Source organism: Cervus canadensis, chromosome 16 (genome assembly GCF_019320065.1).
Source record: "Cervus canadensis isolate Bull #8, Minnesota chromosome 16, ASM1932006v1, whole genome shotgun sequence".
In the NCBI taxonomy this organism is placed as follows: Eukaryota; Metazoa; Chordata; class Mammalia; order Artiodactyla; family Cervidae; genus Cervus; species Cervus canadensis.
In genome coordinates, this window is record NC_057401.1 from 22,357,711 (window position 1) to 22,371,164 (window position 13,454).

Sequence of the window (13,454 nt, forward strand, 5' to 3'; positions counted from 1 at the left end):
AGTAGAAAAAGTTTATAAGCAAGTTGTTCATTAAAGCAAGAATTGCTTTTATTTATAGTAGCCCCAAATTAGAAACAACTTAAATCTTCCAAATAGAGAAATAAAATACAAACACATAGACAATCTTACAGTCATTAAAAATTAGGTCTGATTGTTAAATAAGCAGTTATCCATTTTATGAAGTTACGTGTTAAAGGACAGAAAGTTATTAGGAACACCATAAACTCATTTTTAAACATATACTTAAAAACTACCAGAAAACACATGAATATGTACGTCTTATCGTTCTACTTCTATCACCATCTAATTTTTAAAAACAGATTCTATAAACAAGATTATGAAAAAGTCAACTTCAGTCAAGTAACACCAAATTAAATTATATGACTGCATTCTTATTCATGTACTGAGATCTTCCCAAAATAAATACAATAATTCTCTAAAGAAAAACTTGTTTGTGAGTTGCATTCCAGATGTACTTACCCAAAAGAAAATTTTCTGGCTTCCAAATAGATCTGATTGATCAACTCTCGAGTTGGTGCTACAATAATACACTCTGGTTCCTGCAGTTCTTTAAAACGACTGGCAGTTATTCCATCACGCATCATATGAGCCAAAATTGGCAAGAGAAAAGCTGCCTAGAAGTTAAATTGCATAACTTACAAATTTACAGGGCATCATCCTTTTCCCTATGGCAACCTATTCCTCATGTCTTTATATCCTTTAGCTTCTTCTTTCATCTTTTTGATAAATTTAAAGTGAGAAAGGGAAATAATTTTTATTTCAATGAGTTTCTAACATTTTGGTCGTTATGCTCATATTATACAATATAAAATGTTTGATAAAGTTAATCTATCTGATGAAACTATCTTTTGTGCTTTTTTAAAAACAAACACAACCAAAGATTCTACATAAACAAACATTAACTTATTTTGAGAGGTAAATGAGGAATGCAGCATTTATTATAAGTGATTCCTTTTGAGGTAGAAATAAAATCAGAATGCATGACAAAAGTGGTCCACAAAACAGAGCAAAAATTGGGAAAGCATTCATTTGAATTACTAAACATATCACCCTCATAAAAGTTACATATGGCAAGAGAAACTTTGTGCTACAGTTTTCTTATTAAATAAGACACTAAAATCTACCTCCAAAACCACATTTAAGTCACACATTAGCTCCTATATTGTACAACTTATTTTCACTTATTTTCCTTTCAACTCTACTATGGAGGATTTTTAAGACTAATATAGTATGAAGCAAGACTATGATCCTGGAAATGACAGTCTTTAATGCTCATCTCATGGAATCCTATTTAATTCACAAATCTCACAGTTTAGTCCTAAGACCAACTTGGTCCCATCAGAGTTCTTTTAGCATTAGCATAACCAGAGGTCACTTCATACTAAGGACCAGGTACAGTACATAGACAACAACAGTACATACAGCTATTTCTCCTCCAAAACTGTATCAGCTATTACACTGTTGTTGTTAATTGCTAAGTCGTGTCCAACTCTTTTTCACCCCATAGACTGCAGTACGTCAGGCTGCTTTACTATCGCTTGGAGTTTGCTCAAACTCATGTCCATTGAGTTGGTGATGCCATCCAACCATCTCATCCTCTGTCGCCCCCTTCTCTTCCTGCCTTAATCTTTCCCAGCATCAGGGTCTTTTCCAATGAGGTGGCTCTTCACATCAGGTAGCCAAAGTATTGGCGCTTCAGCATCAGTCCTTGCAGTGAATATTCAGGGCTAATTTCTTTTAGGATCGATTGCTTTGATCTCCGTGCTGTCCAAGGGACTCTCAAGAGCCCCCTCCAGCACCACAGTTTGAAAGCATCAATTCTTTGGCTTTCAGCCTTCTTTAAGGCTCTCACATCCATACATGACTATTGGAAAAACCTTAGCTTTGACTGTAAGGACCTTTGTAAGCAAAGTGGTAAATTTCTGCTTTTTAATATGCTGTCTAGGTTTGTCATTGCTTTTCTTCCAAGGAGGAAGTGTCTTTTAATTTCGTGGTGGTAGTCACCGTCCACAGTGATTTTGGAGCCCAAGAAAATAAAATCTGTCACTGTTTCCACTTTTTGTTTTCCATCTATTTGCCATGAAATGATTGGAAAAACTTTACATTACATAAATTATTTTTCCCTTGCTCTTATAATCAAAGGTCTTATAACCTTTGGTGCTTTGACTCTCAGTTATTTTGTTTTAAATATTATGTCCCACAGAAGGAGCTGAATACACTTATAGACTAAACATCTATGAACTACAAAACACTACTCTAGAAATAGTTCAAAATTCTTTCTTCAAAAGTATACAAACTTCAATAAAACCAGAAATCAGAGGCAAAAACATGAGTATTTATGAGAGTTCACTAAAATCATCAATCAAAGTTCAAAAAAGTGACAGTTTGAATACTGGGCAAAATATATGTAGGGAAGTGACTTACAGTCTTTCCAGAGCCTGTCTGAGCACAAGCCATCAAATCTCGTCCTCCTAGTATAATAGGAATACTGTATTTTTGCACAGGAGTAAGCTTAGTATAACCAGCTTTAGCAATGTTGTTATTCAGTGTCTGACAAAGATTAGCTTCTTCAAAAGTCTAAAAAAATCAGGGGGCAGTGGTTAAATTCCATGTATCATACACTAGTCATTCCATAAACATATTCCATTTGAATTGGTTTCAAGTTGTTAATTCTACTTTATATAATACATATGCCCCCATTCAAAAGTAACATCTAGAACCTCTATATGACTACTTGATAGAATTAAGGAATATTCCATATAGACAACGGCTCTAAAAACTTTTTCAGCCCCCTTAAAACCTGTGAGATACAAATAACTCTGATCAATAAAAACGGTTCATTATCAACAGGGAACTCTGGGCTCCCCGACTCCTTAGAAAATCACTCCCCTAAGATGCACTTTCTCACATACGTAGAAAGCAGAAATATTGAATCTTTAGGAAAAGTATCCTTTTTAATAAATTTAAATCAAGTTTCCATCCTAGTTTGAGGAGGTGGGGAGGAAATATAGTACCCTCCCTTTCAACACAGCAATTAATTCTAATGTAGATGTTAAGATACAATTCTAAATTTCCAACCTAAGACATTAAATATTAAAGATGAAATTTTTGTATTCTTTAATATCAACTTAAAGAAATGTTCCAAATTTTTAAAAAACAAAGTTTGTCTCACAGTCATTACAGAAACAATTATTACACTGACCAGAATTGCTGGTGGTGGATCATGTCCAGATACTTCTACAAGAATAGTATCATATTTGTCAAAATTTATGCCTGTCTGATAATGTGCAAAGATGGACTCCTCATCTTCAGGTGGAGGAGGTGGTATGTAGGTCACTTTTGGTCCTTAGAATTTAAAAGAAAATTTACATTATAAGGATTAGAATAAAAATAAAAGAGAAAACAGACAAAACCCAACAAACTCAAATTCAAAACAACATGCAAATTCCTGGGCTTCGCTGGTGGCTCACTGGTAAAGAATCCACCTGCCAATGCAGGAAACACGAGTTCAATTCCTGCCCCGGAAAATCTCACATGCCACAGAGCAACTAAGCCCATGCGCAGCCTGTGCTCTAGAGCCCAGGAGCTGCAACTACTGAGCCTACGTATCACAACTACTGAGGCCCGTGCACCTCAGAGCCCATGCTCTGCATCAAGAAAAGCCACCACAATGAGAAGACCACAGCTAGAGAGGAGCCCTCAGTCTCCGCAACTAGAGAAAAGCCTGTGCAGCAACGAAGACCCAGCACAGCCAAGAGTAAGTAAATAAAATTACCAAAAAAGGTCCCAAGGTTTACCATTAAAGTTTTTACTTCAAACTTTTTAAAGTTATCTCTTTAAATATTCTGCATTTGTATTAAAATGTAATATACATTTATGTGGATCACACAAAAATTAATATACCCTGAGTGTCACCACTTTCTCCTCCTTCAGCTTCTGACTTCCAAGAATCTTAAAAGGAATCAAACAAAAACAAGACAAATGTTTTTTAAAATCGAGGGGTAAAACAATACTCACTATAAAAATCAAATACCTTATCTAAAGTAAAACTTACTCTTTCCAGAGCCTGTAATTACTTCTTCATTTAAACCTTTGTAACCACCTATTAAAGAAATACACAGTGACAGTCAGTCAATATACAAGACTGTGTATATCTTTATTTTTGTTGCTTGTCTTCAAAGAGAAAAAGTTCTAAACATGGATGGTCCCTTCGAACAAATAGTATTTGAGACAATTAAGATAAATAGAAGCCTGAATATTTTAAGTTCCCTTAGCATTCACAATGCTGACTTTATGCAGGTTACAATGTTATAGCATATTAGTATCTTCTTGTTTAAGCTGTTATGTCTCTTTCCTATTCCTATATTCCTCAACAAAGGAATATATTTTCTAAGAGGAACTAAAAGTCCATCTCTTTTTAGATGTCCCCACTATAACCTATAGGTTCTATGATTTGCTAGGACTCAGAATACAGTCAAAACTATGGCTGTGACTTATTACATAGAAAAGATATGGAGCAAAATGAGCAAAGGAAAAAAGGGTATGGAGAAAGGCCAGAGAAGACTAGGCGCAAGCTTTTAAGAGTCACTCCCACTGGGGTCATACAGGACGAGTTGTGACAACACGCAGAAAATGTTTACCAGAGCAATTAATTAGATATTCAATATCCAGGGTTCTTATGAGGGGCTGATAAAGCAGGCAGGCACCTTCTGCCTGGCATGTACCAAATTTCCCAACTCCCAGAAGAAAAATGGGTATTCGTCATAAACCACATTATTTTACAAACCATTTAGGTACAGTGGACCACTCACACTGGTTAAGGGTGTTGAGACCCCTCCCAAAATCCAAGTTCCCAGAAGTCAGGGAAGGGTCTTGTAAGAAGGACTTTCCAAGAAGAGCAGTCAGGCCTATCATGTTAACTCTTTTCCACACACCACCTTCCTGGTTTCTAGACAAGGAGTCATTGACTGTGCCACTTTCAGGTACTATCACAAAAAGAATAAGGACTGCATTAGCTTTGAAAGGCTAACACATAGCACTTTAATATGTGCACTCTCTAATTTTTTTGTCCTGTATGTCCACAGGTCTTCAAACCCCTTTTCAAACAAGATCTAAGAATTTGTATAAAACATGGTTTAGCCATTAATAATCTTTTTCTACACTGAAGAAACCAAGAATCTGAAAGAGTGAAGCAGGGAAAAGTGGTTCAAGGGAACTGCCACTCTGAATGCTCTCAGACTAATAATGATCACAGAATTTTTCAGATATTAAACAAGCTTTATTGTTTTACTAGTCTGGAAAATATTTTAACTTTTATATGAAATTTAAGCATTTTTAACTCTGAGATTTTTTTAATAGTATAAAATTATCTATACTGAACTTTCTTTATGCCCTACACCAAGCTATCTATCTCATAAGAAAGATTATTTTAATATAAGAATCTGTAAACACAGATTACATTTCAGTCTTTAACATTTGCATGGTAACTCCCATTTTATGGTTATGTTATTTATTAAGCAGTTATTTATTGATGAATTTTAGGTGATTTTCAGTTTTCACATATGAAGCTTAAGTGAACATCCTTTTACATGTATTGAGCATATATACCTACAGTATATAACGGAACTGCTGGATTAAAGAGTAGTACTAAACAACTTGCTTCCCCTGGAGTAGGAAATGACAACCCACTCCAGTACTCTTGCCTGGAAAATCCCATGGACAGATGAGCCTGGTGGGCTATAGTCCACAGGGTTGCAGGAGTCAGACACAACACAGCAACTAAACAACAAAAGTAAACAACTTCTCCAAACTGGCCGTGCAAATGTATACTCCTCAAAGTGTGTATAAAAGCAGCAACAGTTACCTTTAACTTCAAAAATTAAACTTGGATTACAGTCATTTTAACCACTTACAGGTAAACCAAATAAGAACTCACCTCGCCCACTTCCACTACCACTTCTGCTTTGGAAAGTGTCACCATTACCTGTAAGGCATTGTTTTACAGAAATATTCAGAGGAAACACAGCTCCTCTTCAAGCACATAAAACATATAGCTATTTCTTTACAAATACTGAGTAATTTCTCAGGATTCCTAGACCCTTAACCCACCCATCTCCTAATTCTATATTTAACTAAAAACTTTTTCTCATCTGAACATTTTGCTTAAACACTTCATTTTTTAAGGCAATTTCAGGTTCACAGAAACATTAAGGGGAAAATGCAGAGACTTCCCAAATACTTCCAGTCCTCACACCTGCATACTCCACACCCCCCCGACATAATCAACACTCCCCACAAGAAAGGTATTTTGTTACAGTTGATAAACCTATACTGGCACATCATAATCACCCAAAGTCCATGGTTTACATTACAGCTCATTCATGGTACTGTACAGAGTTTTTTATGTTTGCAAAAATGCATCATGGCATGTCTCCATCATTATAGTATCATACACAGTAACTTCACTACCCTAAAAATTCTCAATGCTCTGTCTGTTCATCCCTTCCCTGAATCCCTAGCAACCACGCAATTTTTTTCACCCCTCTTCTTACAGTTTTGCCTTTTACAGAATGTCATACAGAGTTGGAATCGTACAGTATACTGTCTTTTCAGACTGGCTTCTTTCACTCAGTAGCACATATTTAGAGCTTCCCCAGTGGCTCAGCAGTAAAGAATCTGCCTGCAATGCAGGAGTCACAGGAGACGCAGGTTCAATCCCTGGGTTGGCAAGATCCCCTGGAGGAGGGCATGGCAACCCACTATAATATTCCTGCCTAGAGAATCCCATGGACAGAGGAGCCTGGTGAGCTATAGTCCATGGGGTTGCAAAGAATCTGACACAACTGAAGTGACTTAGCATGCATGCAGTACGCATTTAAGGCTCCTCCATGTCTTTTCAGGCTTGATATAGCTCATTTCTTTTTAATACCACAGTTCATTTAACTACTTTTAAACATTTCATCAACAGGATGCTTTTTTTTTTTCCCACTTTCTCCTCAAATTCCCTCAGAATCCTTTCTTTGAAACCAAAGGAAACCTCATTTTCCTTCTTCTAATTAAAAGTATAATTTATATCTCAAATTAACTGGTAGATAAGAAAGAAGGAATAATTCACAGAGCACAAAATACTTAAAAATATATATTAGGTTCAATAATCCTAGAGCTAAAAGCAAATGTGAATGATTAATATTCAGTAATAAATTCTATTTCTCACCTGCACCACTTAATGCTGATCTTCTAGAACCAAAAATGCCACCAGAGCGCTGGATCCCCTCATCTTGTTCATATCCGCTATCTAAATTTACAGATAAAAAATTTAGATTATGTTACTTTTAAAAACTTTTAAGTCATGCAGTAAACAGAAAAAAATCAATTTATGGTGCCATAAGTTAAAAAGATTCAGGATAAAATAATTAAATTTAACAGGAATCATACTGTTTTTGAAGTATCACACAGAAGGATTTTTCCATAAATTATTTCCTTCAATTATAAATTACTTTCTCAAAATTTTATTAAAATTATCTTATAAAAGTAGTCAGAGCTAATACTAGACCAAAATATGATATAAGCAAGTTAAATTACCTTTGAAAAACAGTACTGTTGCTGCCCCTCAAAATTTCACATTACATAATCTTACTGCTTATTCTCCAGAATAGCATCCCTTGGTACCCACTGCACTCAAATCAAACATTATCAGTCTTAAATAGCAACCATGTGGATCGCTTCACTTTTAAAAAGTGACAATTCACTAATCTGCTACACACCTATTAAATCATTTTATCAATTTACGTTTTTAGTTTCACTACTCTGTTCTCCTCTGTTAAGAGAGACATGCATTCCAAAAGTGACTTCAGGAGACAGTATCTTAGCACCAAGGAAAGATGACTGGAAAAATTTAGGTAGAAAGCCACACTGATATAAGAAGGTATAATGGGAGGCTGAATCATGAGAATGCCACTTATTTGTAAGGTCAGCCATCTTTATCAAAGCTCTAAAACGCTTCACAGCATGTAATATTAAAGAACTGCATCACACAAACTTAGATTCACATATTCTCATTTAATCTATAAGGAATTATATATGTCTACAAAATAATATTTTACATAGCATAAGTGATTATGTACCAGCCATTACACTAAACCATTCTCATATAGTCATAACAAACTTATATGTGATAGGTGTTATTTTTAATAATTTCTTTAATAAATGAAGCACAGTATTTGCAATCCACTACTAACTTGGACTTCCTAGACCAAATCCTCCACGGCAACCTCGGAAACTACCTCTTCCACCTCTTCTGGACGATCCTGAAGCTTCTGAATCATTGCCGTCTTGATAACCTATAATATTAAAACACAAACACACAAACAACACAAAAACCAACAAAGAAATCTTGGGGACATGGTGGCGAAGTTAATTTAAGTCTTGCATAATTCAATGACTTTAATATTTTAAGTCATCAACAGATAATTACTAAAGAGAAATGCTGTATTTGACCTATAAATGTTCAACTTTACCAGTAAATAAATAAAAGCTATGATCTTTTTTAAAAAATCCACTATTTGCTTTGCAAACAAAACCTAAAAATGACTAAAAAGAAAAAGTGACACCTATAAACACTGTGGTATTGGAGAAGACTCTTCAGAGTCCCTTGGACTGCAAGGACATCAAACCAGTCAATCCTAAAGCAAATAACTCCTGATTATTCATTGGAAAGACTGATGCTGAAGCTGAAACTCCAATATTTTGGCCACCTGATGCGAAGAATGGACTCATTGGAAAAGACCCTCATGCTGGGAAAGATTGAAAATGGGAGGAGAAGGGAACAACAGAGGATGAGATGGTTGGATGGCATCACCAACTCAATGGACATGAGTTTGAACAAGCTATGGATGTTGGTGATGGACAGGGAAGCCTGGTGTGCTGAGTCCACAGGGTCACAGACAGCCTGAGTGACTGAACTGAACTGAATGTCCTGAAAATATCAATTAAGTCTAACTGTCCTAATACATCATCTAGGATCTCTGTTGCCTTATTGATTTTCTGTCTGGAAGATTTGTCCACTAATGTCAGTGAGGTGTTAAAGTATCCTCTATTATTGTATTCCCATCCATTTCTTCCTTTAGGTCTGTTAGTATTTGTTTTCTATATTGCAGTTCAGTTCAGTTGCGCAGTCTTGTTTGACTCTTTGTGACCCCACTGGACTTCAGCATGCCAGGCATCCCCGTCCATCACCAACTCCTGGAGTTTACTCTAACTCATGTCCATCAGATCGGTTATGTCATCCAACCATCTTATCCTCTGTCGTCCCCTTCTCCTCCCACCTTCAATCTTTCCCAGCATCAGGGTCTTTTCAAATGAGTCAGTTCTTCGCATCAGGTGGCCAAAGGAATGGAGCCTCAGCTTCAGCATCAGCCCTTCCAATGAATAGTCAGGAGGTATTTGCTTTAGGATTGACTGGCTGGATCTCCTTGAAGTCCAAGGGGCTCTCAAGAGTCTTCTCCAACACCACAGTTCAAAAGCATCAATTCTTCAGCACTCAGCTTTCTTTATAGTCCAACTCTTACATCCATACATGACTACTGGAAAGACCTAGCCTTGACTAGATGGACCTTTGTTGGCAAAGTCTCTGCTTTTTAATACGCTGTCTACGTTGGTCATAGCTTTCCTTCCAAGGAGCAAGTGCCCTTTAATTTCATGGCTGTAGTCACCATCTGCAGTGATTTTGGAGCCCAGAAAAATAAAGTCAGCCACTGTTTCCACTGTTTCCCCATCTATTTGCCATGAAGTGATGGGACTGGATGCCATGATCTTAGTTTTCTGAATGTTGAGCTTTAAGCCAACTTTTTCACTCTCCTCTTTCACTTTCATCAAGAGGCTCGTTAGTTCTTCTTCACTTTCTGCCATAAGGGCGGCATCATCTGCATGTCTGAGGTTACTGATATTTCTCCTGGCAATCTTGATTCCAGCTTGTACTTCTTCCAGCCTAGCATTTCTCATGATGTACTCTGCATGTAAGTTAAATAAGCAGGGTGACAATATATAGCCTTGACGTACTCCTTTTCCTATTTGGAACAAGTCTGTTGTTCCATGTCCAGTTCTAATTGTTGCTTCCTGACGTGCATACAGATTTCTCAAGAGGCAGGTCAACTGGTCTGGTATTCCCACCTCTCAGAATTTTCCACAGTTTATTGTGATCCACACAGTCAAAAGCTTGGGCATAGTCAATAAGGCAGAAATAGATATTTTTCTGGAACTCGCGTGTTTTTTCGATGATCCAGCAGATATTGGCAATTTGATCTCTGGTTCCTCTGCCTTTTCTAAAACCAGCTTGAATATCTGGAAGTTCACAGTTCACGTATTGCTGAAGCCTGGCTTGGAGAATTTTGAGCATTATTTTACTAGCATGTGAGATGAGTCCAATTGTGCGGTAGGTTTGAGCATCCTTGGGTATTTGCCTTTCTTTGGGATCGGAATGAAAACTGACCTTTTCCAGTCCTGTGGCCACTGAGTTTTCCAAATTTGCTGGCATATTGAGTGCAGCACTTTCACAGAATCATCTTCCAGGATTTGAAACAGCTCAACTGGAATTCCATCACCTCCACCAGCTTTGCTCATAGTGGTGCTTCCTAAGGCCCACTTGACTTTGCCTTCCAGGACGTCTGGCTCTACACTATTCTGATTATCCGGGTTGTGAAGATCTTTTTTGTACCGTTCTTCTGTATATTCTTGCCACCTCTTCTTAATATCTTCTGCTTCTGTTAGGTCCATACCATTTCTGTCCTTTATTGAGCCAATCTTTGCATGAAATGTTCCCTTGGTATCTTTAATTTTCTTGAAGAGATGTCTAGTCTTTCCCATTCTATTGTTTTCCTCTATTTCTTTGCACTGATCACTGAGGAAGGCTTTCTTTCTCTCTTTGCTATTCTGTGGAACTTGAATTCTTTGGAATACGTTATTCTTACTCTATTTTATCTTATTTTATGACAGATAGGATATCTGCCATACATCTACTAATTGAACTGCATGGAAAGCTGTTAATTTCTGTATGCTGATTTCACAATCTAACACATTATGATATTATTTTCAGTGGTTGATGAACTATGTATTCTTTTGTATTTTAGAAATATATAATCAAATCATATGCTGTGCTTTCTTGTCAAGGTCCTACATCTTCAATAACATTTTTCCGATTGCACTGGCCTTCCACACAACATTAGGCAGAAACGGAGGTGGTGGAGTAGCAGGCAATGATGATGCCCCTCCTGGACTCCTTCACTGGGCCAGTGCACTGTCGCCAGCCCCAGTATGCAACTGGATCATATCTGCATACTTATTTTGAAGAACTGCCGTCGACCAATGGGAGTAGCCTCCATTGGATGCCTGGGAAGTGGTGCCCACCCCATGGAGCAGCCCACAGCCATGTAACCCCATACATTTTTATATGGTCTGTTTTTATAGTCATTCCATTCTAAATATTTCATCATTTCCACATAAATTACTATTCATAAACTGAGAAATGCAGTTCCCAATCCACAAGGGTCAGGCATCTGTTATTGATTTCTACTTTTAATGTATTTTAACAAGTACAATATGTACCTTAATAATTACAATATGGTCTATGATATAAATTCTATGATATATCTTGGGCCTTTCTTTTAGCCTTAGTAGATTTTCAAATTGTGTGTATTTTCTATATGCTGGAAAAGGATCTGTAATTTGTAATTTGGGAATGTATCACTTCAAACAAAACTATTAAATCAAGCTTAATAACTGATATTCAAATCTTATATTCAAATCTTCTGTAGTCTTACTCATTTCTAGTCTGCTCAGTCTATCAGTTTTTGAAAAATAAAATAGTTTAAAATCCTAATGGTGATTAACTGTTTAACTAGGGTTTGCACATTTTCCTTATTTCAATTTTTGCCCTATATATTTTAAGACTATGTTGTTAGATTCAAAGCATGTTCAGAACTATATCTGCCTTAGAGTCTATTTTGTCTATTTCTACATCAGCTTTGTTTAATAAGGTACTGATATTTTTTCTCTTTATTCTCAACTCTGCATTGAAAAGCTTACATAAAATTACTGATACATGTTATTTTTACTCCTATCATCTTATTTTGTGTTTTCTCTTCACTGAGCTCTTTCAATGCTTCCTGTTTTCCTTTCTGGCCTTCTATTAGATATCCCCAAAGGCTGTATTTTATTTAATGATTTTACTGACATCCTTCAATGTCACCATGGATATTGAAGCTATTATTAAAATTATTTTCAACCTAATCTCCTTCCTACAAAGTCCTCTCCTCTTTCTACTGTATTTCCTCCACTAGTAAGTTATTTTATTCTTTTTCTGATTACCCCAACATTTTACCATATTTAAGATACCTTTAATTTCAATCTATTCTCATTTTTACTAGTAAGAACTGACATAGAACTGTCTTTTCATTTGTTAAAATTTTAGTTCTTTTTTATTTCTAAATAACCCTAAAATAATCGTTATTACTAGCTCATGCAGTCAATATGCTTTCAATTATACCAATATGCTTACGAATTTTGAAATTTTATTTATTTTTGCTCATCATTGCTTCCTACTTTCTTCCAAAGCTCAGTTTCCTTTTTACTAATATGATTTAATAGTTCTTTCCTCAATCGCCTAAAAGTATTAAACATCATCTTTACCCAAAATATTATTTCTAACACCCAAATTATCTGAAAACAGCAGCTTGGGTTCGGAGGTATTCTCCCTTAGTATTCTGAATTCTACCTTATTCTGACCTCTGTCTGCCCTTACTGAAAAAATTTATGCTGTTGACCTACTGTTCTTTTATCAGTTCAGTACAGTCTTTCAGTTATGCCTGACTCTTTGTGACCTGATGGACTGCAGCACACCAGGCTTCCCTGTCCATCACCAACTCCTGAAGCTTACTCAAACTCATGTCCATCGAGTCAGGTGACACCATCCAAACATCTCATCCTCTGTTGTCCCCTTCTCTCCCACCTTCAATCTTTCCCAGCATCAGGGTCTTTTCCAATGAGTCAGTTCTTCGCATCAGGTGGCCAAAGTACTGGAGTTTCAGCTTCAGCATCAGTCCTTCCAATGAATATTTAGGACTGATTCCCTTTAGGATTGACTGGTTTGATCTCCTTGTAGTCCAAGGGACTGTCAAGATCTTCTCCAACACTACAGTTCAAAAGCATCAATTCTTCTGAGCTCACTTTTCTTTATAGTCCAACTCTCACATCCATACATGACTCCTGGAAAAACCGTACCTTTGACTAGGTGGACTTTTGTTGGCAAGGTAATGTCTCTGCTTTTTAATATGCTGTCTAGGTCATAGCTATTCTTCCAAGGAGCAACCATCTTTTAATTTCATGGCTGCAGTCACCATCTGCAGTGATTCTAGAACCCAAGAAAATAAAAGTCTGCCACT

The 13,454-nt window shown here is 36.5% G+C and overlaps 1 protein-coding gene across 3 annotated transcripts in view; it reads right to left on the reverse strand.

Moving 5' to 3' along the window:
* Nucleotides 1-13,454, reverse strand: part of DDX4 (DEAD-box helicase 4) — an 84,193-nt gene that overhangs the window by 24,176 nt on the left and 46,563 nt on the right. For all 3 annotated transcript variants that reach the window (XM_043489194.1, XM_043489190.1, XM_043489193.1), the window contains 8 exons: nt 8,259-8,360; nt 7,235-7,315; nt 5,957-6,004; nt 4,076-4,123; nt 3,925-3,972; nt 3,224-3,366; nt 2,446-2,598; nt 481-635 (listed from right to left, as the gene is read on the reverse strand). In XM_043489194.1, coding sequence (XP_043345129.1) covers nt 481-635; nt 2,446-2,598; nt 3,224-3,366; nt 3,925-3,972; nt 4,076-4,123; nt 5,957-6,004; nt 7,235-7,315; nt 8,259-8,360 — 778 coding nt within the window. The remainder of the gene's footprint in view (nt 1-480; nt 636-2,445; nt 2,599-3,223; nt 3,367-3,924; nt 3,973-4,075; nt 4,124-5,956; nt 6,005-7,234; nt 7,316-8,258; nt 8,361-13,454) is intronic.